At 30.4% G+C, this 24,328-nt stretch overlaps 4 protein-coding genes across 9 annotated transcripts; 2 read left to right on the top strand and 2 right to left on the bottom strand.

The window, feature by feature from the left end:
* Positions 1–310: 310 nt before the first annotated feature.
* Positions 311–2,126, bottom strand: LOC106768361 (LOB domain-containing protein 25). Its single transcript, XM_014653477.2, has 2 exons — positions 1,803–2,126; positions 311–919 (listed from the first exon to the last, which is right to left on the bottom strand). The coding sequence occupies exon 2, from the start codon at positions 917–919 to the stop codon at positions 392–394; it is 528 nt and encodes a 175-aa protein (XP_014508963.1). The 5' UTR covers positions 1,803–2,126; the 3' UTR covers positions 311–391.
* Positions 2,127–6,495: 4,369 nt separating this feature from the next.
* On the top strand, positions 6,496–10,403 carry LOC106763944 (mitogen-activated protein kinase kinase 3). The gene is made up of 9 exons (XM_014648129.2): positions 6,496–6,828; positions 6,951–7,208; positions 7,516–7,734; positions 7,826–7,963; positions 8,109–8,276; positions 8,590–8,703; positions 8,950–9,057; positions 9,431–9,522; positions 9,886–10,403. The coding sequence occupies exons 1-9, from the start codon at positions 6,727–6,729 to the stop codon at positions 10,244–10,246; spliced, it is 1,560 nt and encodes a 519-aa protein (XP_014503615.1). The 5' UTR covers positions 6,496–6,726; the 3' UTR covers positions 10,247–10,403.
* A 747-nt stretch (positions 10,404–11,150) lies between these two features.
* On the bottom strand, positions 11,151–15,466 carry LOC106765486 (denticleless protein homolog). 3 transcript variants are annotated; one of them, XR_001376036.2, is made up of 17 exons: positions 15,186–15,465; positions 15,001–15,113; positions 14,174–14,282; positions 14,001–14,062; positions 13,867–13,905; positions 13,674–13,770; positions 13,476–13,563; positions 13,285–13,348; positions 13,137–13,213; positions 12,985–13,063; positions 12,655–12,731; positions 12,478–12,562; positions 12,328–12,399; positions 12,177–12,244; positions 12,060–12,108; positions 11,453–11,927; positions 11,151–11,368 (listed from the first exon to the last, which is right to left on the bottom strand). XR_001376036.2 is itself a non-coding variant. In XM_022781318.1 (16 exons), the coding sequence occupies exons 1-16, from the start codon at positions 15,250–15,252 to the stop codon at positions 11,547–11,549; spliced, it is 1,524 nt and encodes a 507-aa protein (XP_022637039.1). In that variant the 5' UTR covers positions 15,253–15,466; the 3' UTR covers positions 11,151–11,546. The 3 variants fall into 3 exon arrangements, 2 of the variants coding, with proteins under 2 accessions (XP_022637039.1, XP_014505621.1); XM_022781318.1 differs by having other exon boundaries at positions 11,151–11,927; positions 14,001–14,059; positions 15,186–15,466; XM_014650135.2 differs by having other exon boundaries at positions 11,151–11,927.
* Positions 15,467–16,907: 1,441 nt separating this feature from the next.
* On the top strand, positions 16,908–22,702 carry LOC106777462 (polynucleotide 5'-hydroxyl-kinase NOL9). 4 transcript variants are annotated; one of them, XM_022781324.1, is made up of 11 exons: positions 16,908–16,978; positions 18,188–18,235; positions 19,317–19,585; positions 19,674–19,707; positions 20,255–20,424; positions 20,561–20,744; positions 20,838–21,018; positions 21,257–21,356; positions 21,916–22,043; positions 22,327–22,428; positions 22,572–22,702. In XM_022781324.1, the coding sequence occupies exons 3-10, from the start codon at positions 19,327–19,329 to the stop codon at positions 22,378–22,380; spliced, it is 1,110 nt and encodes a 369-aa protein (XP_022637045.1). In that variant the 5' UTR covers positions 16,908–16,978; positions 18,188–18,235; positions 19,317–19,326; the 3' UTR covers positions 22,381–22,428; positions 22,572–22,702. The 4 variants fall into 4 exon arrangements, with proteins under 4 accessions (XP_022637045.1, XP_022637041.1, XP_022637048.1 ...); XM_022781320.1 differs by having other exon boundaries at positions 22,327–22,576; XM_022781327.1 differs by having other exon boundaries at positions 21,916–21,992; positions 22,327–22,576.
* Positions 22,703–24,328: the final 1,626 nt, after the last annotated feature.

A 24,328-nucleotide genomic window follows, 5' to 3' on the forward strand; every position in this document is an offset into this window, starting at 1 on the left:
TCATTTAAGATATTACCAAAGACAACAATTTGATGTACATACATCAATTTGCATTTAAGTTTTTTTTTTCCTTTTTTTTTTTAAGTTTGAAACAATTTCGAATTTAAACTCTAAATTTACTTTTGTATAACTTTTTGATTGATCTTAAAAATATGTTTACACAACATTTTTTATATAATAAAAACCCAGTTTCATATAAAACTTGATTTCTTTCAAAAACTTCAAATACAATCAAAAGATACACTTATGATTTTACTATATATTATATCTCACAATATCATACTATATTAATGTGTATACATACTTGACAACATATAGATATATATAATATACACAGAATAAGACCAATCATCCAAGACTTTACAATAAGAAAACCCTAACTTGAAATTTGTTATATATCTCCTCTGGGGTAGCCATTTTCAGAATGATCATTGTTCCAATTAGCAGAAGAATAATAGAAGCTTAAACCAGAACCACCACCACCACCACCACCATCATCACTGCTCATCTTGCTTCTTCCTCCATGATGATGAGCACTACTGCTACTACTGTTTGGCATTTCACTGCAAGTGCTGTAGCGGATCAAATCAGCATTTGTAGCATCAAGCTCCTTTTGGAGCTTGAGAACTTGCCTTTGCAGCACTGAAATGGCACCAACACAACCATACACAGGATCTTTGATCCTTGCTTCTGCCTCATATGCCAAAGAATTTACAGCATCTTCTCTCTGATAGGGTTGCACCTCGTTCAGAATCTTGCTCACGTTGCTTGCACCAAAGATCTTGTGCACGTTTGCAAACTTCTGAGGCTCCTCTGGAGGAAAATATGGCGCAAAAATGCAGTCTGGCATGCACTTCCTCCTCAGAAACTTGCACGCTGCACATGGAGAATTCGAGTAGCTAGAAGAAGAAGCCATCATCTTCACTTACCTCAAAACCACAAAAAATCAACAACAACAATCAATATTCAAAGTTCTAATAACAGATCATATTAGTATATTTTGAAGTAATCAGCTATTCCAGAACATAATTAAGCTCTTCCATGTGTATATATATCTGATTAAACTTAGGGTTATGAAGACTTTTCCTGTTTCTTAAAGCACTTTGCCGCTGCTATATACTTTTTGAACTTTTTTCATTAACTTTTTGTAGCAAAGTCTTCTTTCAGACTGAGTGCTATACTATTCACAGATTCTCAGTACCCAGAATTCTTTTTCCTTTTTTTGTACACAAGTATATGAAACAAAAAGAAATCAACAAAAACAGATATAAAATATGATATATATACACATATATTTATATATATGCATGAAATTCTCTACATATATATATATATATATATATATATATATATATATATATATATATATATATATATATATATATATATATATATTCCTTAATTAACCTGTCTCTTTCCTGCAAAATTAATCTCTCTAAATCTGTAGGTCTAGCCTTTTATATATGTATGTGTATAGCTGAATTAAAAGTGAAAAAGGTACACCAACCAAGTAGCTTTTGTGTATGGAATTTTTCAGAATTTTCATATCTTTCTATTGGATGCTACACCAATCAATCACCCAGAATATATATATATATATATATATATATATATATATATATATATAAATATATGCATGTTGTACCTTTCACAAGAATTGAAAAAACCAGATTGAACCTTCTGATGAAGACTATAATTTATAAGTAAAAGTTGGAAGAAACTATAGCTAGCTAACTACAGGTAGGTTTGATTGAAGAAATTAAGAGAAAGATAAATATAATATATGTAATTTGGATGATTACCTTAAATGTGGTGCAGGCTTTGGTGTTTGAAGATCTGTTAATTGTTTAATATTTGGGTATGAAAAAGCTTTGCACCTAACTGAGAAAGAGAGAGAGAAGGTTTTCTGGAAAGTGACTATTTGATGTGAGAGTTGAAGGAAGAACCCTAGTTAGTTGCAAGACAAGATGAGAGAAACCCGCAAATTAATAGTGAGACAACAGAAAAACGACATGAGAGAATAGAGAGAATAGAGAGGCAAAGAGCATTTTCTTGTGAGAAAGAGTGGAAAAAGAAACCAAAATCAACAAAGTGAAAAAGAATGACTATGACAAAACCTTTATAATAATGTCAAACACTGTGCAAAATACTCAATGTTAATTAATTGATTAATTCATTAATTAATTAACATGCATTATATATATAATTAATCCACCCCACATGATCATAGTAAATAATTTATGAATTATAATGTAAAAGTTAAAGACTTTTTTTTTTGTTTATATAGTTTTCTAATCTCAAATTTTGAGAAGTCGTTATCAGTGACAATTAATTTGTGGTTGATTGAGAGGGTAGAAATTTTATATTGCCAACATGTAAATATAGAAAGTACTAATTAAATATTTTTTATAAAATAAAAAATTATGTAAAAGTGATATATATAATATATATGTACCCTTTTATATTATTTGTCTTTATTATATAAGCAAGCTTAGCCGTACGTGATTATACTAAATGTTTATAATCAATTTAATTAATTAATGTTTATTTGTGTAACTTTGGTAAAATTAGTTTTCGTTTTTAAATGATTAATCAATTGATTCTATCAAACATCGCTTTAGGAAATGAAGGGTTTAAAATTAAACTTGTTCTAAAATTATTATCCTCACTCATTTTATATGTTAATTTTATATTAATTTTCCCCTATCATGTTCTTCTTTGCTTCCCAAATTATTATGGCAATGACACCACTAAGCAAGTAAGTACTAGCTAGGAAACCATTAAGATTTAATCACAATTTTTTTTTTCATTTAAAAAGAGAAATATATATTCATAATCCAATCATAAGATATACCTAATTTATATGCAAAATCATGATATAGTTATACACTATATATAGATTAAAAAAGTTTTATGTTTACATACAACCAAAATTATTATCTAAAAATAACAGAATCAACCATTAAACTAATATTTGATGAGAAAATATAGCTTTAACTGGTAAATTTAATAAAATAAAATTTATTGGCCTGTCCTATATATATCATATTTTTTATATATATGACGTATCATCTATATAAATATAGAATAGAATCAATGACACGTTTCCAAAGTTTCTAGTTTTGAAGCATATTCTGTTAATTCTGCTGTAACTTGTACACGCAGGTATCTAGGTTTTCTTGATTTGATTAGATTAAAGTTATAAAAAGAAGAATAAAGTATGATTAAGAATTGGTAATTTATTATTAAAAGGTGATTATGAACAGGTGAAAGTCGGCAGATTGTTGAAAACAAAGTCTAATTCCTTGTTTTGTCAACTGTCTTTGGGACTTGGATAAACAAAAATTTTTTATATATAAATTATTAAACGAATAATAATATCTAACACACTTTTACATTCATTTGACACAGAATACAATAGTAAAATGATTTCAAAAGTGTAAAATTTTGTATTTAAAAAAAATAAAAAATAAATAAAAATAATATCAAATGAATGTAAAAAATGTAGATTTCATTTTTTTTTTATAAACACACAATTCTCTTTGTGTATTTTTTAAATATTTATATTGTATTATAAAAAGTTAATATAGAAAATAAAACATTAAGAAGTACTTGATATTTCAAAAGTTAATACTATTATATTTTTTTAAAAATATAGTAAACAATTATATTATAAAAGATAAAATAAGAATAAAAATTGTGTATACAAAAAAAGTTATCTTTTTTTATATATAGATATAGATATACATTGTATAGATTTAGAGAATTATAATGATTTAAACAACACTATATTGAGATATATGTATGGAAGAAAAGAAAACAAAATTGATAAAGTTAAAATTAGTTAATATGAGATTTGCAGATTTTTTTTTGTGATTTTTCTAGATGTTTATTTTTTATTTTTAAGTAAGTTTATTTTAATTTGGAGAATTTTCTCTCTCTCATATTTCTTTCTTACAAGTTTTTATAAGAAACATGTATAAACATATTTTAGGTTTGAATTTTTATCAGTAAAAAATATAATTGAGAAGTGAAAAATATATACGTACAGGGTTTTTCTTTTTCTTTCTTTTTTCCATGATTTTTTATTCTTGTAAATATAAAGGTGAGAATGTTGGTATGTTTATTTAGAAAATGTTTTAGAGTATATTCTTTCATAAAAGAAATCATTAGTATATTTGTTGAGGTCTTTAATGAAAAAGTTATTATGTATTAAAGAAATATTTTTTAATATAGAAAAGTGATTATGAATAAAAAGAATTTAACTAATATTTTATTAGATAGTACATACTAAATTAGGTTCTTCACCTTTACTGTCTTATCTTTTATGTAGGACATCCATTTCTGTGAACCTTTATTCTAAGATATCTCATGCAAATCTTTGTCCTCTTAAATTGTGTATGTACACTGTGTTGTCCTCAATTATTGCTCATTTTGTGAAGAACAAAAAACAACACTGTTTGGCTTCCATTATTGGTTCTATATCATTTCACCTCTCAGCAAAAACAGATTCATAAAAAATTGTCAGATAAAAATAAAATAAAAATAATTGTACTATGGAGTCATGGATATATTGTTCATAATAACATGATAGATCGTACTAGAAAAAAATATCAATTGTGATTAAAATTAGTTAATCATTTAATTATTTTTAACACTATATTAAATTATCCTAACTTATGTAAGTTACTCAAATAGATAACACTTAAAAGATAATATACCTATAATGATAATTATGTCACTAAATTTTGTGACTTTGTAGTTGCTTAATGAAAATATTCTCCTCCAAGGATTATCAATTCAGTGATTCTATGTCCAATGACATGGTCTCTCGTTTAACAAGTTTGCATAATTTATAAAAAGGGAAAATTTACAATTTTGTATCACTCTTAATTATTACCAAATTCAAACCAATACCACATACAAAATTCAAATCATGCCAATTACGAATTATACAACATTAATAAGCTCAATTAATCACAAATGCAATACCATTGAGATAACATTCTCAAATTTTATCATACATCTTAAACTTGTAACATGAATTATCCTACTCAATTCACATCTTAACTTATCAATTTCATAAATTCAAATCATAGCGACATAATTTTAAAATCAGCATCAATCAATTGCACAAACATTATTAGCTCCCTGTGAATCAATTCAAACAACTCTAAAAACACCAAACTCCTTTCAAGCTCACAAGATTCTCTGTCTATACTAGAACAACACAATCACAATCAATTTACACTATTAAGACCATTGATCAACAAAGAATCTTAAAAAAACTTGAACACCATATGAAAGCTAGAAAAACTCATGCAAAGGAAAAAACGAACAAACCAAACAAAGAGGTTGAAAATCAACTTACTTTATAGAAGAAACTGATCGAAGATGATTGAAGAGCTTGATGTGAGAATTACTTTAATCATCTGAAATATTCAAATAGAAGAATGAAGAACGAGAAAACTTATAAAGAAGTGAGAGAGCTATACAAAAGTACTTTCAAAAAATTAATGTATTTTTAAATAATAAAACTTGTTCATAAAAATTTATATTTATATTTTAATATTAAAATAATAAAATTTTACTATTTTAAAAACATTAAAAAGGTATCATTTTTTAAAAATTTTACAATATATATAAAAATTATATTTTAGAATATATATATCTGAAATACTTATTTTATATTTTAAATTGTATAATTTGAAATAAAAATATAATATTTTTTATTTCGATTTTTTATTACATATAATCTAAAATGTTTATGAAATACACAATCTAATTTAAAGTAAAAATTTTAAAAAATATATAATTTTGATTTGTTTCATTAGAAGTATGATAAATATTTCTGATATTATTATGGAGGTAAAACAAGAAAACATGAAAGTGCAGAAAGCAATTTCGAAATAATAGAATCAAACGGGTTTTGTTTCCAGAACAGTTTTATAGCTGTCCAAAAACAAGATAAATCTTAACACATACACATTTACATATATATTGAAAAATTCAAAATGTATGTAAATAACAAAAAAATTTAACTTTTATTGTAATTATTAATATAAGTTTTCATTAAATTTTATAAAAATTCATTCATAAAAAATAATTATAAATAAATATTTTATTTATAAATAATTAATTAAACTTAAAAAACAATTACAACATGTAAAATATAAAATAAAAAATAATATAATAAATTATATTAATAAAGACATAATTGATAACAAAATAATATATATATATATATATATATATATATATATACTAAAAACCACAAATACATAATAATTATAAAAGGATTTTTTTTTTATTAAGAGTTATAGATAATATACAATCATTATGCATTATATTAACTTATTTAATAATTCTCTTAACTAAAATATCAGGACTTATCTCAGTTTTGATTAACTAAAAATGTTTATTAATGTTATAAATACTAAATCTTTCACAAGATAAAGAAACAGAATAGTATAAATACTGTAATATTTTGATTTTTCTTGTGTTAGACACAAATCCACGGTTTCTGAGTACCCTGACGTTTCTTTCTAACACACCGCTTTGTTACCTTGAATCTCACGAACACATTGTGTTCCTTCCCACCCCAACTACCCACGCAAAAACCTTAAATTGCACGCTGGAACTGAAACCCCTTTTAGCTTTTTCGCCTTAGATTAAACCACAAAAGGGTCGCATTCAATTTTATTTTTCATGTGAATCATCAAAACAATGTCTGGGTTGGAGGAATTGAGGAAAAAGCTTGCACCTTTATTCGACGCCGAGAAGGGTTTCTCTTCAAGTTCAACCTTGGATCCCTGTGATTCTTACACAGTAACCCTCTCTCTCACTGCTGTTCAGTTTGTATTGAAATGGGTATCAATGGTTTTGTCTAATTTCGTTCTTTTTTGGGTTATTGTGTTTTTGGGTTTTGGTTGATTGGTTCAATTGAGAAGTTTTCGGATGGTGGAACTGTGAACTTGTTGAGTAGATCATATGGGGTTTACAATATCAACGAACTTGGGTTGCAGAAGTGCACATCATCAAGGTCTTTGGATGAAACCGATCACAGTGAGAAAACGTATAAGTGTGCTTCCCAAGAAATGAGGATATTTGGAGCAATTGGTAGTGGTGCCAGTAGTGTTGTGCAGAGAGCCATGCATATACCGACTCATAGGATTCTGGCATTGAAGAAGATCAATATCTTTGAGAAGGTTGGTAGTATTATTCCTGCCATTGATTCTTGTGGTGTTTCACTGTAAAACTCATGTGGGTTACTTGTACAGATTTTTACACTGATTGTGCTTGAAAATTGAATTCTCTTTACAATTGCTAAAAAAGCATGGATTGTTGTAAACAATACATATGTTATCCAGCTCTGTCTAAATGTGGTATTATATTGATGCAGGGTTGGATAGTACACTCTTGATCTTTGTTTTCAAAACAGTTGACACTTTGTTTTGGCAATAGTTGTTGTTATCAGCTGTTTTCTCAATGTCTGTAACTTTTTGTGCCAATTAGGAGAAAAGGCAGCAGCTCCTTACTGAGATAAGGACATTGTGTGAAGCACCTTGTTATGAGGGTCTTGTGGAATTTCACGGAGCATTTTACACCCCAGATTCCGGACAGATAAGCATAGCTTTGGAGTATATGGATGGAGGATCACTTGCAGATATCTTGAGAATGCATAGAAGGATACCAGAACCTATTCTATCCTTCATGTTTCAGAAGCTACTACATGTAAGGAAAACGATCTTGTATTTGAGGTTTTCAGTTTTTGCTTTCAGAAAACGCTAGGATATGTGACTCTTGACCTTTTATCTTTTGGAAGGGTCTAAGCTATCTGCATGGAGTAAGACATCTTGTTCACAGAGACATAAAGCCTGCCAATCTATTAGTAAATTTGAAGGGAGAGCCAAAAATTACTGACTTTGGTATTAGTGCTGGCTTAGAGAATTCAGTGGCAATGGTTAGTATATTCTATCTGTGTCAGTATGTTGTCATGTATTGCTTCCATAAAATTGTTTTCAATATCAATAATTTCATTGTCTGGTTGTTATTACAACTGTGTTGTGAAGTTCATGTTCATAAAAAGGAAAATTGCTCCTTTGCAGTGTGCTACTTTTGTTGGAACTGTTACATACATGTCACCTGAGAGGATTCGAAACGAAAGCTATTCTTACCCGGCTGATATTTGGAGCCTTGGGCTTGCTCTTTTAGAGTGTGGGACTGGAGAATTTCCATATACAGCTAATGAAGGCCCTGTCAATCTTATGTTGCAGGTGTGTGTGCAATACATACTGAAGTTATTTGTTTTCTTTTGTTTGTTTGAACGTAAATGTTTGTTTGAAAAGAATATCTTCGATTGCCATTTTATTTACATGTATTTTTCTTATTGCTTGTATAAAAGCTTGTGTATATAATTTAGCTTTGTAATAATGCAATAGATTTTGGACAAATGTGATGATTCATACCATGTGTTGTAAGGCATACAATGTAATCAATGATAAAGGAACATGTCCTAACCCTGTATGAAACTGATTTCATGCATGTATTTCTTCTCGCTGCAATTAATTGTACTTAATTTTGTGTCAGATTCTGGATGATCCATCACCATCACCATCAAAAAACAAGTTTTCACCAGAATTCTGCTCCTTTGTTGATGCTTGCCTGCAAAAGGATCCAGACACTAGGCCAACAGCAGAGCAGGTGAGAGAAATGAGATAAACATTAATGTTATAAAACCATATTGTCTAGCATTTGTGCTATGCAATTTTGTGGCTGTTGATGCTGAATGTTCTGTAACACTTCACCTAAAACACAAATATGTTGGTGATCATTCATTTTTTTTACACTATGAAATTTGCATATTTTCCTAATGCAGCTTATCTTGAGACACTTCATTGGATATATTGTGATGCCTTTAGTTGATGATTCTGTGTTGTCCTAATGCAGCTGCTTTTGCACCCTTTTATCAAAAAGTATGAGAATGACAATGTAGATTTAGCTGGATTTGTTCGAAGCGTTTTCGATCCTACACAAAGAATGAAGGACTTGGCAGACGTAAGTGGCTGCTAATTTCTATCTCTGGATTATTTAAACTGGCATGCTTATTTGATTCCATTGTTGTGAGTAAAAAACATAAAACAATGAGTGGCCATTATCTAGTGTGGAGAAGTTTTGGCTTTCACAGGTTGCTTAATGATAATATGAGTAAAGTTTGCAATGCTCAGTTTAGGCCATCTTGCAAACTGTCTAAATGAAATGACGCTCTTTTTTTTATCTCAAGCATTCGTTTGAATTACCAATGAAGAAAAATTAGAAACTCATTTGCTTGTTTTGCATGGATACTGTTCTTGCTGTGTTCACTGTTTATGTCAACATTTTAGAGAATTAGAGATGCTGCAATTTTTTACTTTGCATTTTTCCTCTCCAGATGTTGACAATACATTATTACTTGCTATTTGATGGACCTGATGATCTGTGGCAACATACAAGGAACTTATATAGTGAAAGCTCGATTTTCAGGTGTGTACTGTCTTTTATGTTTTATTTGTGCATCAAGAAAATGTCACTTGTAACACTTTACTCTCTTTTGTTAAAAAATAGATTTTAAGTCTAACTCAATTTCACAAAACCCACTTTTAAGATAAAATTCACGTCCATTTATATACTCTAAATTGATCTTAGTTTTAGTCAATGTGAGACTTTCAACAGAAAACAACTTGCCGCTGTAGGAGTAGCAATTTGTATTAACTTACCTATGTTATGCATATGAAAATGATTTAGAATATTAAAACAAAAAAATGGATGGTGACATTTTATAAACTTGGTTCCAAGGTTTCTTCAAAACCTTAACCACTAACAACATTGTACTTATACTTTTTGTAGTTTCTCTGGAAAACAACATTGTGGTCCAAGTAACATCTTTACATCTCTATCAAATATTAGAGCAACACTGGTTGGTGAGTGGCCTCCGGAAAAGTTGGTGCATGTTGTTGAGAAGCTTCAATGCCGTGCTCATGGTGAAGATGGAGTAGCAATCAGAGTTTCAGGATCCTTTATAATTGGAAACCAGTTCCTCATATGTGGAGATGGCATTCAAGTAGAGGGGTTGCCAAACTTCAAGGATCTTGGAATTGATATTGCTACCAAAAGAATGGGCACATTTCATGAACAATTCTTAGTGGAACCAACAGGTCTTATAGGATGCTATTCCATTGTAAAACAAGACCTATACATTAATCAGTAATGTTATATTAAGTTGTGCTGTGTCACTCAGAATTTAACACTCTTCACACGAAGTGTCTTTGTTTTCAGAGAATCGTGTTCTCTCACGTGTAAAGTATACAAATTTTCTTGTATCTATGTTCTGAAAAATTGTTGATAGTGATATGAATTCTTTTAAATGTAACGTGTTTTCCTGTTTCAGCTCATGTAGAACTTCCTTTCCAAAAGTAGTTATAGACAACATTTTTTGACAACATTTGAACACCATCGTATGTGTCATTGTGTGATTGATCCAAATGACACAATGACACCACCATAGACCAATCACACAATGACACGTATGATGATATTCAAATGTTGTCAAAAAATGTTGTCTAAGTATCTTTATCCTTTAGTAAAATGTTTTACTTAGTTATACAATGTTTTCGTGTATAAAATATTTATTATTATGACTGAAAAATACATTTTTATTTGATAAAATTTTAAAGCATTATTTTAGTCTTCATAATATAAGGTAATTTCTTTTTCCATTCTAGCATCTTAATTTTTTGACGATGTCACTTTAAAACAATGAACCACCCACAGATTTTTTAAGACCATATTATTTTCAATCTAAGTATTTAATATTCCTCCAAATTAGATTAACAGATTAATGTGGTATATAAAATCCCTAAAATAAAATACGGGATGATCTTAATTTTATTGAAGTTTTTTCTTAAAATAAAGGTCAAATTCAAAATCCTTATTAAACTTTTTCTATTTTTGAAAAAATTCCTTAAATTTCTAAAACTGTCAAAATCAATTTTAGCTTTTGGATAATTACCATTGTTTTTCTAATCATATCATTAACAATATATATTAAATGAAATTTGATTAAGAATGAGTGTACACTATTTGAGTCAGCATCACTTTTTTGCATACTTGTATTGGGTAAAACATGATAGTCAGGTTTCATATGTAAATCAAGTATAATACAAACACACTCCATTTGTTCAATTATCTCTCAGCAAATAAGCAGACATTTGTCCAGCTTTTCATGTTTTCATCCTTTTGCCCTCCCTTCCCAGCTTGATCTGAATTTGGGGTATAAAACAAATGTGGTTGCTATAACGAATCCTTTGATGCACTTTACATTTCAAACAACCTATGGAGACAATAACATATTCCTTAGATCATGTCTACATCTGCAAATAACGGGATGTATGCAACCACAGAAAATGAAGCTTACCCAAAATCATGGCTTAAGAGATTCCAAGCCACCCATGCAAACAATATGTGCAAAAGCCTTTTACTTGATCACAGAATTCTGTTGTTTAACAAGCCTACAAGGTTCTTGGAGATGCTGAAAAGTAGTCTCTGATAGTTCTTTTTAAGGAGGATGGAGGGTTCAATACAGATGAGGGGCTCTTCAAAGCAGATTCAGGGGTTTTTTGAGAAGCTGCATTAGGATCAAATCCTGAGGAGGAAAGTTGGTTCGTGTGGCCTTCAGATATGTTCACTTTGGGTGGTGTGATTGGAGTGGGTGAGGAAATTGGATGTAGCTTATGATCGGGTGAAAAAGCATCTTCTTCTGTTTTAGAGTACCTTTTGCCATTATTTAAAAGGATTTTGCACTCTGTACTAGGAATTGCCATTACTCTTCTTCGAACCGCAGATGCACATTGTGTTCTAGAGACGTAACTGTTTTTATTCCATATCCGAACCTGAAAATGACATATTGAGGAAAATTGGAATGATGAAAGAAACAATTTGAGGCTTTTTTAAAATGCAATATATGTATTAAAGTCAATTAAATTTCAAGGTAAATTAATAAGAAAACAGTTGGATTAGCTTACTGTAAAGTCATCAGAACAAGTTGCGAATTTGCCAATTTCGGAGCTACACCTGTCAAATAATTAGTGTTAAAATCTAATGTTAAAGAGAACTTAAACCACACCAGGTTTCAGAATTACCAGTTAACTGCTGTAACTTCACCATCGTGGGTTTTCAAAATGGTAGGATCTTCCATAGGCTTGTCAACCTGAATTTTGAAAATTTAGTTAAATTATATAACATATGCATCAAACCTAATATATCATAGTAATTTATAAGTAAGAATCAAACCTTCCAAACATAAACATTTCCATCATCACTAGAACCACTGATAATATTTGATGCATCAGGACTAATTGCAGACTGAAATTACACACATTAGATAGTTAGGAGTTAGTACAAAAATTGAATGCAGAAGATTTAGACAGATTCAATTCTCACCTTTACAAAAAATGATTCAATTCGGCATCCGGAAAAAGATTTTAAAGGCCCTTTTTCAAGTTGTAAAGTGTTGTATAAATAAATTCTGCAAAATAGAAAAAAAAAAGTAAATTTTATATTTTGACATATATTCTTAACTTAGAAAAAAGAAATATAAACACTAACAAAAGATGATACCGGTTATCCATGCAAGAGGCCGAAAGAAAAAGTCCACTTTCATCTTGGGACAAACTAGATATTCCGTGCAAACTTTGCTGAAATGAGAGAACACTGTCATAAGACTCTAGACAATATCATTAAGTTTTCCAATTATAAAATTGTTCTAATGACATGAAAGGCATAATACACCTAACATTTCCTAGCACATTTACATTTTAACTTTAAGCTGAGGCTATAATCTTTTACTACACTCAAGAATGATGATCCAATTTATCTAATACCATTAATTAGTAACTCAGAGAAAGTATAAAAAACATATTTTCCCTTTAAAGCAAAGTTCCAACCAACCTTTTCAGTTGACTGAGGACATGGACACGTCTGAGTAACACAATTTTTTAAATTTCTGGTATCCCAAAACTTCAACACGCTGAAATAAACCAGTTCATTAATCAAACCAATCAATTCAAGTAAAAACACTGGAAATGAATTTTCCAACCAACCTATCCACTGCACCAGCCGTTGCTAGGGAAACCTGGTCCTTGAGATAAAGAACAGACGTAATGCTCATGGAGGCGGCCTGAAAATTAGGAATTGTTAGAAAAATTTAGTTTGTAAGATACAAAGGAACCGGGTCCCTCAGAAATTAACCTTTCCCCTTCTAGTTCGTCGTGCTTGGGATGAAACATGTGCTCCATTGACACCATCCATTGAACTAGCAATCAAATTATAATAAATTAGTTTTAAATAAAATATAAAGTTCATTAAAGTCTAATAACTAAACGATCAAGAAACCAGTAATTTCATTAGTTATTCAAATTAAAAAGAAAAAAGTCACTTACCATATGCTAACTTCTCCCCGTCTAGTGGACTTGCATCTCAAGTCCCAAATACGAAAGGAACCATCTCTAGAACCAGAGACAATAATATCTAAAAGTTTGAAGAAAATGAATATCAACACCTAACAAATCAATGTGCGGTTATAAAAGAAATCCTTAGTTCAGGCATAAACCCGTGATGTAGGTAAAACGAAACATCACCTGCATTGGTTGGATGGGGACACAAGGATTTCACACTTCCCGTATGCCCCATCAACACTCCAAGACATTTCCGTTCTTGAACATCCCATAATTTTATCTGTAAACATACCATAAAAATATTCAATAGAAAGATCTCTTATGAAGAAAAGTCCATTAATCAACCATTGCTATGTGATGTTATAGAGTGACTTACTGTTTGATCACCGGAAGCAGTGAGAATCTGCATATCCTCCTATAAATAATTACAAACCAAAGTCATGTACAAATCACTAAAAACAAATAGTTTAATGTATTGAATGAAGTAAAAGATATATGAATTACACGTACCTTAATCCAACAAATATCAAAAACAGCATTCTGATGCGAAACCCAATCGCAGATCTTGTCTTCTGAATTAAAAAGCAAAAAGTTTCAAACAACCGACCACAAAACTCTGTCACTTTTATATTTTTTTCATCATATAAGTCAAAACAAATGAAAAAGAAATAAGAAAAAAATACCTGTATTTTCTTCAAAGTTTGAGGTAACAGGACATTTGCGACGAGTATCAAACAAGCTAACATAACCGTCTTCATCAGACACTGCAAGAATGTGTGCAAATTTGGTAGTCTGCGAGACAAAATAAATAAAGAGCCCAAGTTATATTTGCAGTTTCATCACAACGTTTGATATGGTAGAAAATTGCAAATAAATCCAGCCAATGGAGCTGCAACTACAATCACGGTAATTTCTAAAACCTCAACAGCGCACTCAATTCTAGTAAATTGAAGACAAATGAGACCAGTGCAGCCAGGATAGAGGTTGAAATGACTCCAAAAACCCTAACACAGCAGTCAGTTTCAAAAAACTGTAGATGAAAGCATCAACACTGCTAGCATCAACACTACTAATCACTATGACTTTGAAAACGTAAACACACAATCAAATTCGTAATAAATTGCCTATGTATGCACATGATGTCGCCACATATTTGGTTTCGTGTCGGTTTAAATCAACACAAATCCATGTTTCACACTCAAAGAGAAGTTTCTTCGAATATCTTCCATATTTTTTTTCACATCAATTCAAATCTTCAAATGTCAATCCGAACAGACACAGATAGCACAGTCAAATGAAACTGGATCATCCGCAATCACAATCACAATGACTTCAGAAACCTTGATACTGCAGTCAACGTCGTAATAAATCAAAGACCAAAGCAGCTGGTGACGAAATTGCTTCAAAAAACCGTGACGACGTGGCAAAAACCGCGGTCACAAACACTTATACAAAACATTGGAAGAAGCCAAATATAGAGTAAAAGTGAAAGGCTCATTAGCGAGAATACCTTGCCGAAGGAAAGAGAGAGGGGAATGGTGTCTTCGGCGTTGTGGTGTACGGCGACGTATCCGGTTTCGTCGAAGGCGGAAACGAATCCGTCCATACGCGGTCGTTTACGAACTGCTCGGACAGAGAAAGAGAGTAAGAAAAAGACTTGAGAATTTTCGAGCAAAAATTGAGTTCGAGAAAAACCTCGGAAGAGTTCTCTGGAGGCAATGTGAGTGAAGAGAGAGTTAGAGCTTCGAACATCCATGGCCATTGAGAAAGGAAGAAGACGAATAATGAAGAAGAAAGAGATTAGGGATTAGGGATTTGATTTAGGTTTGGGAGAGAAGGAAAAAGGAGGGAAGAAGAAGAACTATATTTGATGGTAGAGTTTGGGCGCCATCAATGAGAGGGAACATTCGCGGGAACGAAATTTAATTCATTTTCGGAACATTAAATAAAATAACAAATAAATGTTGGGTTGGGCTTCCTATCCGCACCTCCAAACTTTAATTAAATACCTATTTTACCTATAATTAAAACGTTTTTAATTTTTTTAAAACCAAAAAGAATATTAGTGAAATATTCCTAAACGGTTTGTTTGTCAGCAGTTTGAGACTTTAGGTTTTGTTGGTGCGTTCTCTTTCTCAGGTTTTTGCTTCATATTTGTGCTTCATCTTTCTCAAGCACAGAGCTTCGTTTTCCGATTTCACATTGTCCTTCTCTTTGCTCTCTTTCGCAGGCAGAGGCACAGGTTCTTCTTCTTCTTCGTTCAGCTTGTTTTTACACCGTGCATTCAGGCACACGTTGCTTAAATTCGTTGCTCGCGTTTGTCCATTTCGGGTGCAGGTTGGTTGGTGCCTTTTTTTGCTTTAAACCGGGTATATGCTAATGTTATTTGCATGTTAGCCTGCTTGTGCTTGAGTCTGTAGATCAAGACAACTTCTGCATATATTGTCTTAATTGACAAATTTCTGTTTCACTACCTGGGATCTTTTGCCTTGGGTTTTACTATAGATTGCATATCTTGTTCTACTTATCCTGACTGTTTTATTGGTTTCTTAATTATTTTCATATTCTTAATTCGAAAATGCCCATATAAATGGTGACACTTCTCTTTGTGCGTTTCTATTAGTGAAATATTGTGTCTTTTGTTGAACTAATTTGGATATGAACAGGAAAATGTGTTGGCTGAGTCTAGGATGATGATTCCAGACTGCCGCAAGCACCTTGATGCCTCTCTGACAGACTTGAAAACAATATTGGTACTTTTTATTTCTTGTTTCTGTGCTTGTTGTATCTCTCAGTTTCTGCTGTCATTCATGTTTTTTGTAACCTTGACATTCTCAGCATTTGATGCCTTGGCTCTATCATGAAATCACCCTGCTAACTTAGTAGTTTTCACTGTTGATTGGTCTGATAGAAGGTGGTGCCTGTTAGTGATGTATGTACTGTCACCAAATCAATTGGGATAGGAATATATACCTATCTTACTTATCATTCCTGTCTTGCTAGTTCAATGTTTAATAGGAATGTGTGTTTAATTGAAAATAAAGAACTATTGACTGGTTGGGGATTGTCGGATCTTTATTTGAAATAAGAAGAAATTGCAATTAAAAAGACTTTCATACTGTGTTAAATTATTTTGTATTTTTAGAAATAGTTTCTGCTAGTATTTTTATTGTTTTTATCAACTCACTTGTGTATATTTGAAGTTGGAGCTTCAAAACAAACCGATTTATTTTTATTTATGCTCAAAACTCTTTACTTTTGTCCCTGGGGGCTTTACTGATTTAAAAATCAATTTGATATGTTTAATTTAAGCATTTGTTGAATTGGATGGTAACTTTTTATTACGTTGGATGTGTTTGATGTTTTTACTGTCTCACCTTAACTATTATTTTCTTTAATTTCATGAAAAAATTGCAGGTATTACGATTTCGAATGGTGGCATGTAAAGACTAATCACAGCTTAAGGTCATCCAATATTAATAACAGAGGTGTGTTTGTAACTTATATAAATATCAAATCTATCCATCTCTATTTGTTTTTTGTTTGAGTATTTTTTCCTTTTTTATGAGTGTATTAAACTAAACCTCTCTTTATTAAAATTTGTTTGAGTATTATCCATCAGCAAAACAAGGCCCACTTGCCTTTTGATTTCGCCTTTTAAAATTCATAAATTAACTTGAAGTTAATACTAACTACAAATTTATAAGCGTATTTGTAAACCTAAGTTAAAATTCATATATTTAAAGTTGCAATGACTTATGGTAAGTTAGTAGACCCGTATAGCATGGAGTTACGGGTCTTGGCTCCTGAATTTTTTAATTTATATTTTTATATACATGTACGTTAAAACTATTCCTAACAATAATGAATGTCTAGGAAGGTAAAGCTTCATATACCAAATGATTTTTGAGATAATTTTTCTTTTCATATCAAATGTACTATTTTATTTAGTATTATTTATCTAGACATAATGCTACATTAAAAAAAAATTAAAAAAATCATGAGTGTATTTGTTTTGCTGATGAATAAAATGACCCATGTTAGTTCCAAAAAAAAATTTATTTTTAATTTTATAGACTTACATTTGATTATGAGCACATTTGAAATTTGATTAATGTGAGTTGTTTTAAAAAACTATATTTGTTGGGAGTCGATTTCTTGGATCAATTCTTCTATCGGTAGATCGCATTCAACCTCAAGGTGCTATTCCATAGTTTATGGGAGTCAATTTCTCGTTAATAGCAGTAGGGAGATATATATTTTCAGTATAGTTTTGACAATGTTTATACATAGCATTCAAAATATGCGGTATATCCACAAACAGACTGGATGATTTGTTCATTTTAGTCAATATTGAGCTTTAGAATATTCATATATCTTGTACTTGTTATCAGATCTTGAGCATGTTCTCAGTTCAGTCTCTGTTTTACACTTCTCACAGTAGAAGCTAAATATTGAATTTTTTTTTTCTGTTCCTGTACATAAAATTTATTAAGAAGGAAGATCCATGGGTTGACCCTGACTCATAGGGTTTTGGCCCCAGAGTTAGGGTCAAATCCCATTATATGGACTTGTTTGACAGGTCCCACCTATTTTCTTACTACACTCCCATTCCGTATACGAAATATCTGAATTGCTTTTATGGTTTTTTAATTTTGCCCTACTTTTTTCCTTTCTCCTTTTCCTTCCCTGCGCAGTTCCTTCTTCCCGCAACCTTTGTGGCTGACGCTGCTCCTCCTATTGAGGTTAGTTTTTTTTTTTTTAAACTGATTTTTCCTGTGAAACACATTTACTAGACCTGCAACTATTGGTTTGATTTCTTATCACTATTATATAAATCTGCGGTTTTGGAGTTTTTCCGTGAAATTCTTTACTTATTTGGTATGGTATCTTACTCAAAGTGTAGTATAGTTTTTCTCGTTGTCTTTTAATCAGAATTTGGAATATTTAACGGTGCTGGTCATTATAAAACTGCGTAAATTGCTTGCTGTCAATATATTTTAGCTTTTCTCTATCTTCTGGTATAATTTTTCTATGTTGAGCCATCCCAAATTTCTATTATTTTACTAGCACTGGTATAACATATTGTAACGTAATTGAACTATTCTTTTTCGTTGTACCCATGATTTGAAGATGGTGGCACACCAGCTTGCTGTCCACAAATTAGTCTTTCATTCGAACCTTCTTCAGAAGATCTTAATACGAATGTTATGCAATCAGGAATCAGTCCTTTTCAGGAATTTTACCATCAAAATTTCTTTCTTCATCTTTAATGAAGAGAGAACTTTAGGAATCATTCATGCAGTTCCAGCACAACAAACGATACTTAGGTTAATTAAAAGTTCATCAAAATTTCCAGCTGTGCTAGCTAGTATAAGTTCATCATAACTTATGAAAAGAAAAATTAATGGTTGAAGCTAATAAAAAATATTGAAAAATATGAAAATAATTCCTTTGAATAACCTTTTCTTGTACTAAATGCCCTGATTCCATGTAGTTTTAACCTGGACAGCTAGATATTCTGCAAGTCATCGGACTCTTAGGCTCATATTGACCATTTGATTTAAAATTAGTTTTGTTGGCGATTTTGTGGAGTTATATTAAAACCACTTTTAAGATTGAATCTTGTCTAAAAAAGTCAATGCATGCCATATTTCACTTGTATTTCTTTTGAAACTAATTTTGGAGAAGAAAGTGTTGTAAATTTTTTTTGGAGAAATGTTGGTTTTAAAACTAATTTTGAGATTGTGCCATTTGGAAATTTGCATGTCTCACGGGCAAAATAGAAACGGCCTAATCAATTAAAACAGTCTTGCAATTTTACAGAGAGAGAGAGATGGATTCTTCTCCTTCACAGGACATATACATTCCGAAACAATGGTCAGAGGCTGTAGAATACATTTCTTGCAGTTCGACACCTATTGTTTTTATATGTGGTGCCAAAAATTGTGGGAAGACGACCTTTTCCCGTTATCTTCTAAATATCCTCTTGCACAAATACACCAAAGTAGCTTATCTGGATACTGACGTTGGCCAACCTGCGTTTACTCCTCCTGCTTTTCTATCACTAACCATTGTTCACAAAGTAACTCCAGGTTGGTTTTTGATTCCCTGTCTTAATCTTTGCAGGAAAACGTATTTTACAATTTATTTCAAAATTATTCATTTTTTTATTTATTTTAGATTTGACAGTTCCATGCCTGAAAACACCAGAGAGGTATGTGCTATCTCATCTCAATAATTTGGGATTTGTTTTTTTAATTTTTGTTATGTTACTTTGAAGCTTTGAAACATTTGACAAGGCTGCGGATTTGTGACAGCATTTAACATCTATTCAGTATTCATGTGAATTGGAGTGTGTAAAGTTTTGGCATGTTGTATTCTCCGATTATAAGTTATGTCAAGATGATTGCTACCAATGTGTATTTCATGCTTCTGGATTAAGTAGAACCGATCTTGACAACAGATCTCTGTCATACAAAAATAGAAAAAATATTATACATTGACATTTTTCATATGATTTTGTCTTGTACATGGTTGTTCTTTTTTCTTAGGAAGCTGTAAAAGTCTAGGGTCCCACCTCTGTGTCTCTTTTTAGGGAATGGAGTGGTTGGGATTCGGGTCATTTCTGATTGCTGTGAAATTTTTTGTAAACTGAGTTGGATGACATTTTGTGCCTTGGACCTGTGTCAGCCAATTTGGGTATTCCATGATTAAACATGTGATGGACTTGCTGGTTATCTGTCATTTTTTTTTTGTAACAGGTGTCTTTTCTTTGGTGACGTTTCTTGTAAAAGAGATCCATCAACATACTTAAGTTATGTCTTTGCTATTTATGATTATTACCAAAAGGAGTATAGCATCTCTGTGAAAGGAGAAAATCCTTGTAATATCAAGTTGCCTCTTATTGTGAATACTCCTGGCTGGGTGAAAGGTAAGCTCACTTTTTTCAGCTGTTAGTCTGATTCTTGTTAATCCTGCATTTGTGCTTGAAACTATTTCTTTCCTAGAATTGTAATAATATGTACTCTATTATGGTACTTTGTTCCATGGTTTCTCTGGCATTTCAGGTGTTGGTTATGATGTATTAGTGGACATGTTGAAATATATTTCTCCAACACATGTAGTTAAGATAAGCACATCCAGCGAAAATAAGAATCTTCCTGCTGGAGAATTCTGGTTAGATGAAGAACATGATGGAACAATTAACCTAATTGAGATAAATTCAGCTCGTCAGGATTCATTAAATAGATCGTAAGTTCAAATCTGATTGAAAGTTGTTATCAATTGCAGCTGCAAGTTTGGTCATGCTTTAAGTAACATATAATATCCTTATTTGTTCCCCAGGGTACTTTTTCAGAAGGATGCTCGTCCCCTACGTGATTTACGAATAATGGCTTATTTCAGACAGTGTTTTTCTAGTGATTCAAATATTTCTACTATGAAGGAACTTGCACATGCCTTGGCCTCTCACTGTCCTTATGAAGTTCCCATTGCAAGCATAAAGATCAGGCATCTTCATTGTGAGGTTGGCTTAAGTTTTGCTTGGTACCTGTTCTGATTATGAGTCATACCACACCTCAGTGTGGTCATTACCATTACCTTGTTACTTTATGATTTAGAAGTTAAAGTTGCATATATCTAAACCTTCACTGGCACCACAACAGTGGAGTCTTGTGAATGAGTTGCCCTTAATGAGTTTGGTTTTTGATGCATTCAGTCAATTTTTTTTTTATAATTTTAATGATCTACCAGTATGTTTGTAGGTCCCAAGCTCTGAAATATTCTTCAGTTTGAATGCTACTATTGTTGGCTTAGCTGTTGATTCTGAAGGACCTGAAAATTTACCTTGGTGTTTTGGCCTTGGTAGGTCATTTAACTTCCTGAATTTGAAGTGTTTCATTATATTCTGTTCTGAAACAGCGGATGATTGTTTACTGAAATACTTCAGCAGCATTGAAATTTTGGATTAAAAAGCTAATAAGGTTGCAATAGTAAAGCAAACTACCTGAAAATGCCCATTCTATGTTTTACAAGTCTTGAAAACATCAAATGCCTAGTAAACAAAATGGTAATGCTATTTGAAAGAAATGGTATTATTGAACTTAACCAATTTCAAATTTTGTAAGACAAAAGTATTGTGAACTAAATGTGCATTTGTGAGTTAGCTTGTCTTGTATATCTGTCTATTGGTTGTGAGAAGTTTACCACTGTCTCAGCTTTGCAATGACATATAAACTGTAGTATATCTGGAGAGATCTCTACCTATCTAGGCTATCATGCTTCCAAAGATGTTGAAGAGAAAGAATAAAACAAGAATATGACTATCACAAATCAAAAAGGCTATTGTTCTAGTTAAGTAGTTATGCATTTGATAATTATAAGCAATTCATTTTTTAACACATCTTGATTTCTTATGTTTCAGGGATTGTGAGAGGCATTGACACAGTAAAAGGTGTGCTCTATGTCATTACTCCTGTGCCACATAGTTCCTTGGAAAAGGTCAACCTCTTGCTACAGGGTTATATTCAAATTCCCTCTTGTTTGTTGCAGGCAAGATATTGTTTTACATGCTTTTTCTTTCTTCTTAACATAATATTATAGAAATGAAAGATAATATGTTGAAGTTCATTCAATCTGCTTTCTTTCTGTTGTCTCAGCCTATTCTGCTAGTTGCTAGAATGTGTTCAGTTATTTATATCAGTAGGTTTATTCTTTGTTGCTGATGGCAGCTATTAGACGAGCAGATATTTAACACGATAATTATTATTATTTCTGACTGGAATTCATGATTAAGAAATATATGTTTCTTATACAAAAAATGACTTATTTTCAGGTTCAGGAATGCATCTCACCATACATGTCAGCAAATACTTTGGCTATAAACTAGTTATTCATGTGTTAGCAAAGAGAATCATTTCAGTAGCATATTAGCAGGGTAATAGCCATTATAGTTTACTTATATTATCATTTTTTCTTATTTGCTAATTACAATTTTGTTTACTGTTATTTATATTTATACACAGTAGATGTACATTTGTGGATCTTTAGCATTGAAATTATACTCTTGATTGCTTGCAGGATGATTATTTCTCTTGGAGTTTGAGATTTTAGTATTTTTTTTTTCATGGTCGATTAATTGTGATGGTTAACTCTGGCAACTGTTCTCTGCGTGGAATTCTAAATTTTGTCATTAAATTATTAATGTTTTTCTGCAAATTAAGTTCTTTACTTTATTTTTTAATAATTAATAATTATTGAATAATCATAATGCATTTTTATCAATTGTAAAAATTTAGAAAATAACATTTTAAGAGATAGTAATTTAAAAATAATGAAACTAAATTATTTTAATATTAAGCAATTTTAATATAAATAATTTTGCATAATCTAGTTTTATTATTTTAATATTTAATTTATATTTGATTATTTAATTTAAAATTTATATGATTATTATTTTTTAAATATTAAATATTTGATAATATTATGTTTAATAATTTTTTTATAAAAGTTAATTAAATAAAATTAAAATAATAAAAATAATTTCAAATTGTCTATGAATAGAAATAAATAATTAATAAATTATTGAAATTGATAAATTAGTCATTAATATTAAATATAATAACTATGAATTATTTTATTTTTAAAATTTAATTATGATTAAAATAAATAAATAATAATTTTTATTGCAATGTATAATTCAAAATATATTTTTGAATTTGAAAATAATTTAAATATTTATTAATTATATCCATAAATGTGAAACAATCATCTAGTCAAATTTATATGGTGTAAGAAGAAAATTGTATTCTAAATTAGGTCAAACAAAGATTCATTTACAAGATAATTGTGTAGATGTATTAGTCCTAAGTACATCCAATCATGCAAAAATACCTTTCACAAAAAATATCAAGGTTATACTATAGTTAGTGTAAAATTTTGTCAGTCTCATGAAAAATATTTTACATATTATTTGTTAAAAGGATATTTTACATTCTTTTTATAAAGTACAATGAAAAAATAAATATAGATTTACTTTAAAAATAAATTAAAGATTAAAAATATATTTAACTATAATTTTAATATTATTAATTAATTCTATTTGATGTATAAAAAGAACTGTTAACGCGTGAGATGTACCATTATTTTTTTAATAATATGCAAATGAATGATATGCACTGTGCAAATTTCAAGAGTCATCGGTTATATTTTACATACTTAATAAACTTGTATGCAGTGTGTCTTACTCTTAACTTTTCATTTCAAACAAATATTAATTAGTAGCCTAACAAAAGTAACAATTTTCAATGTTGGGGCAGAAAAGGGAAAATAAAATTTATATAGAAAACGTCTAAACCAAGTTTAATATCACTGTGATTACAGATAAATTTATCTCAGTCTTAACTTGAGAGGTACAAAAACAACAAATAAAATAATATTTTGTGGGTAAAATTATAAAGGGTTAAATATGTTTTTACTCTCTATATTTTGGGACAATTTTGATTTTAATCTCTCTTTTAAACTAAGGTACAATTTAGTCTTTCAATTTTAAAAAACTTTAGTTTTAGTCCTTTTTATGAATTTTTTTTAACTTTATTTGCTGTTTCAAATAAAACCAGAGTATTTTAGAGTTGAAGGACTAAATTATACCTCAGTTTGAAAGATGGACTAAAACCAAAATCGTCCCAAAATATAAGGACTAAAAACATATTTAACCCAATTATAAAAGGAATAGTTTAGAATGCCTTTGTGCCATAAGAAATATTTCACGCAACATAATTTCAATCACAATAATCATTCCAACTTAAAATTAAATTAACATGTTTTATCAGTGTATT

Source organism: Vigna radiata, chromosome 1, assembly GCF_000741045.1.
Source record: "Vigna radiata var. radiata cultivar VC1973A chromosome 1, Vradiata_ver6, whole genome shotgun sequence".
Taxonomy (NCBI): Eukaryota; Viridiplantae; Streptophyta; class Magnoliopsida; order Fabales; family Fabaceae; genus Vigna; species Vigna radiata.

Coding starts and splice junctions, on each gene's coding strand:
- LOC106763944 (XM_014648129.2), top strand. CDS start 6,727: ATGTCTGGGTTGGAGGAATTGAGGAAAAAGCTTGCACCTTTATTCGAC. Junction 7,209..7,515: donor AGATCAATATCTTTGAGAAG/GTTGGTAGTATT, acceptor TGTGCCAATTAG/GAGAAAAGGCAGCAGCTCCT. Junction 8,277..8,589: donor CTGTCAATCTTATGTTGCAG/GTGTGTGTGCAA, acceptor ATTTTGTGTCAG/ATTCTGGATGATCCATCACC.
- LOC106777462 (XM_022781324.1), top strand. CDS start 19,327: ATGGATTCTTCTCCTTCACAGGACATATACATTCCGAAACAATGGTCA. Junction 19,586..19,673: donor TGTTCACAAAGTAACTCCAG/GTTGGTTTTTGA, acceptor TATTTATTTTAG/ATTTGACAGTTCCATGCCTG. Junction 19,708..20,254: donor TGCCTGAAAACACCAGAGAG/GTATGTGCTATC, acceptor TTTTTGTAACAG/GTGTCTTTTCTTTGGTGACG.
- LOC106765486 (XM_014650135.2), bottom strand. CDS start 15,252: ATGGCCATGGATGTTCGAAGCTCTAACTCTCTCTTCACTCACATTGCC. Junction 13,906..14,000: donor TTGATATTTGTTGGATTAAG/GTACGTGTAATT, acceptor AATTATTTATAG/GAGGATATGCAGATTCTCAC. Junction 12,109..12,176: donor GAAGTTACAGCAGTTAACTG/GTAATTCTGAAA, acceptor ATTATTTGACAG/GTGTAGCTCCGAAATTGGCA.
- LOC106768361 (XM_014653477.2), bottom strand. CDS start 919: ATGATGGCTTCTTCTTCTAGCTACTCGAATTCTCCATGTGCAGCGTGC.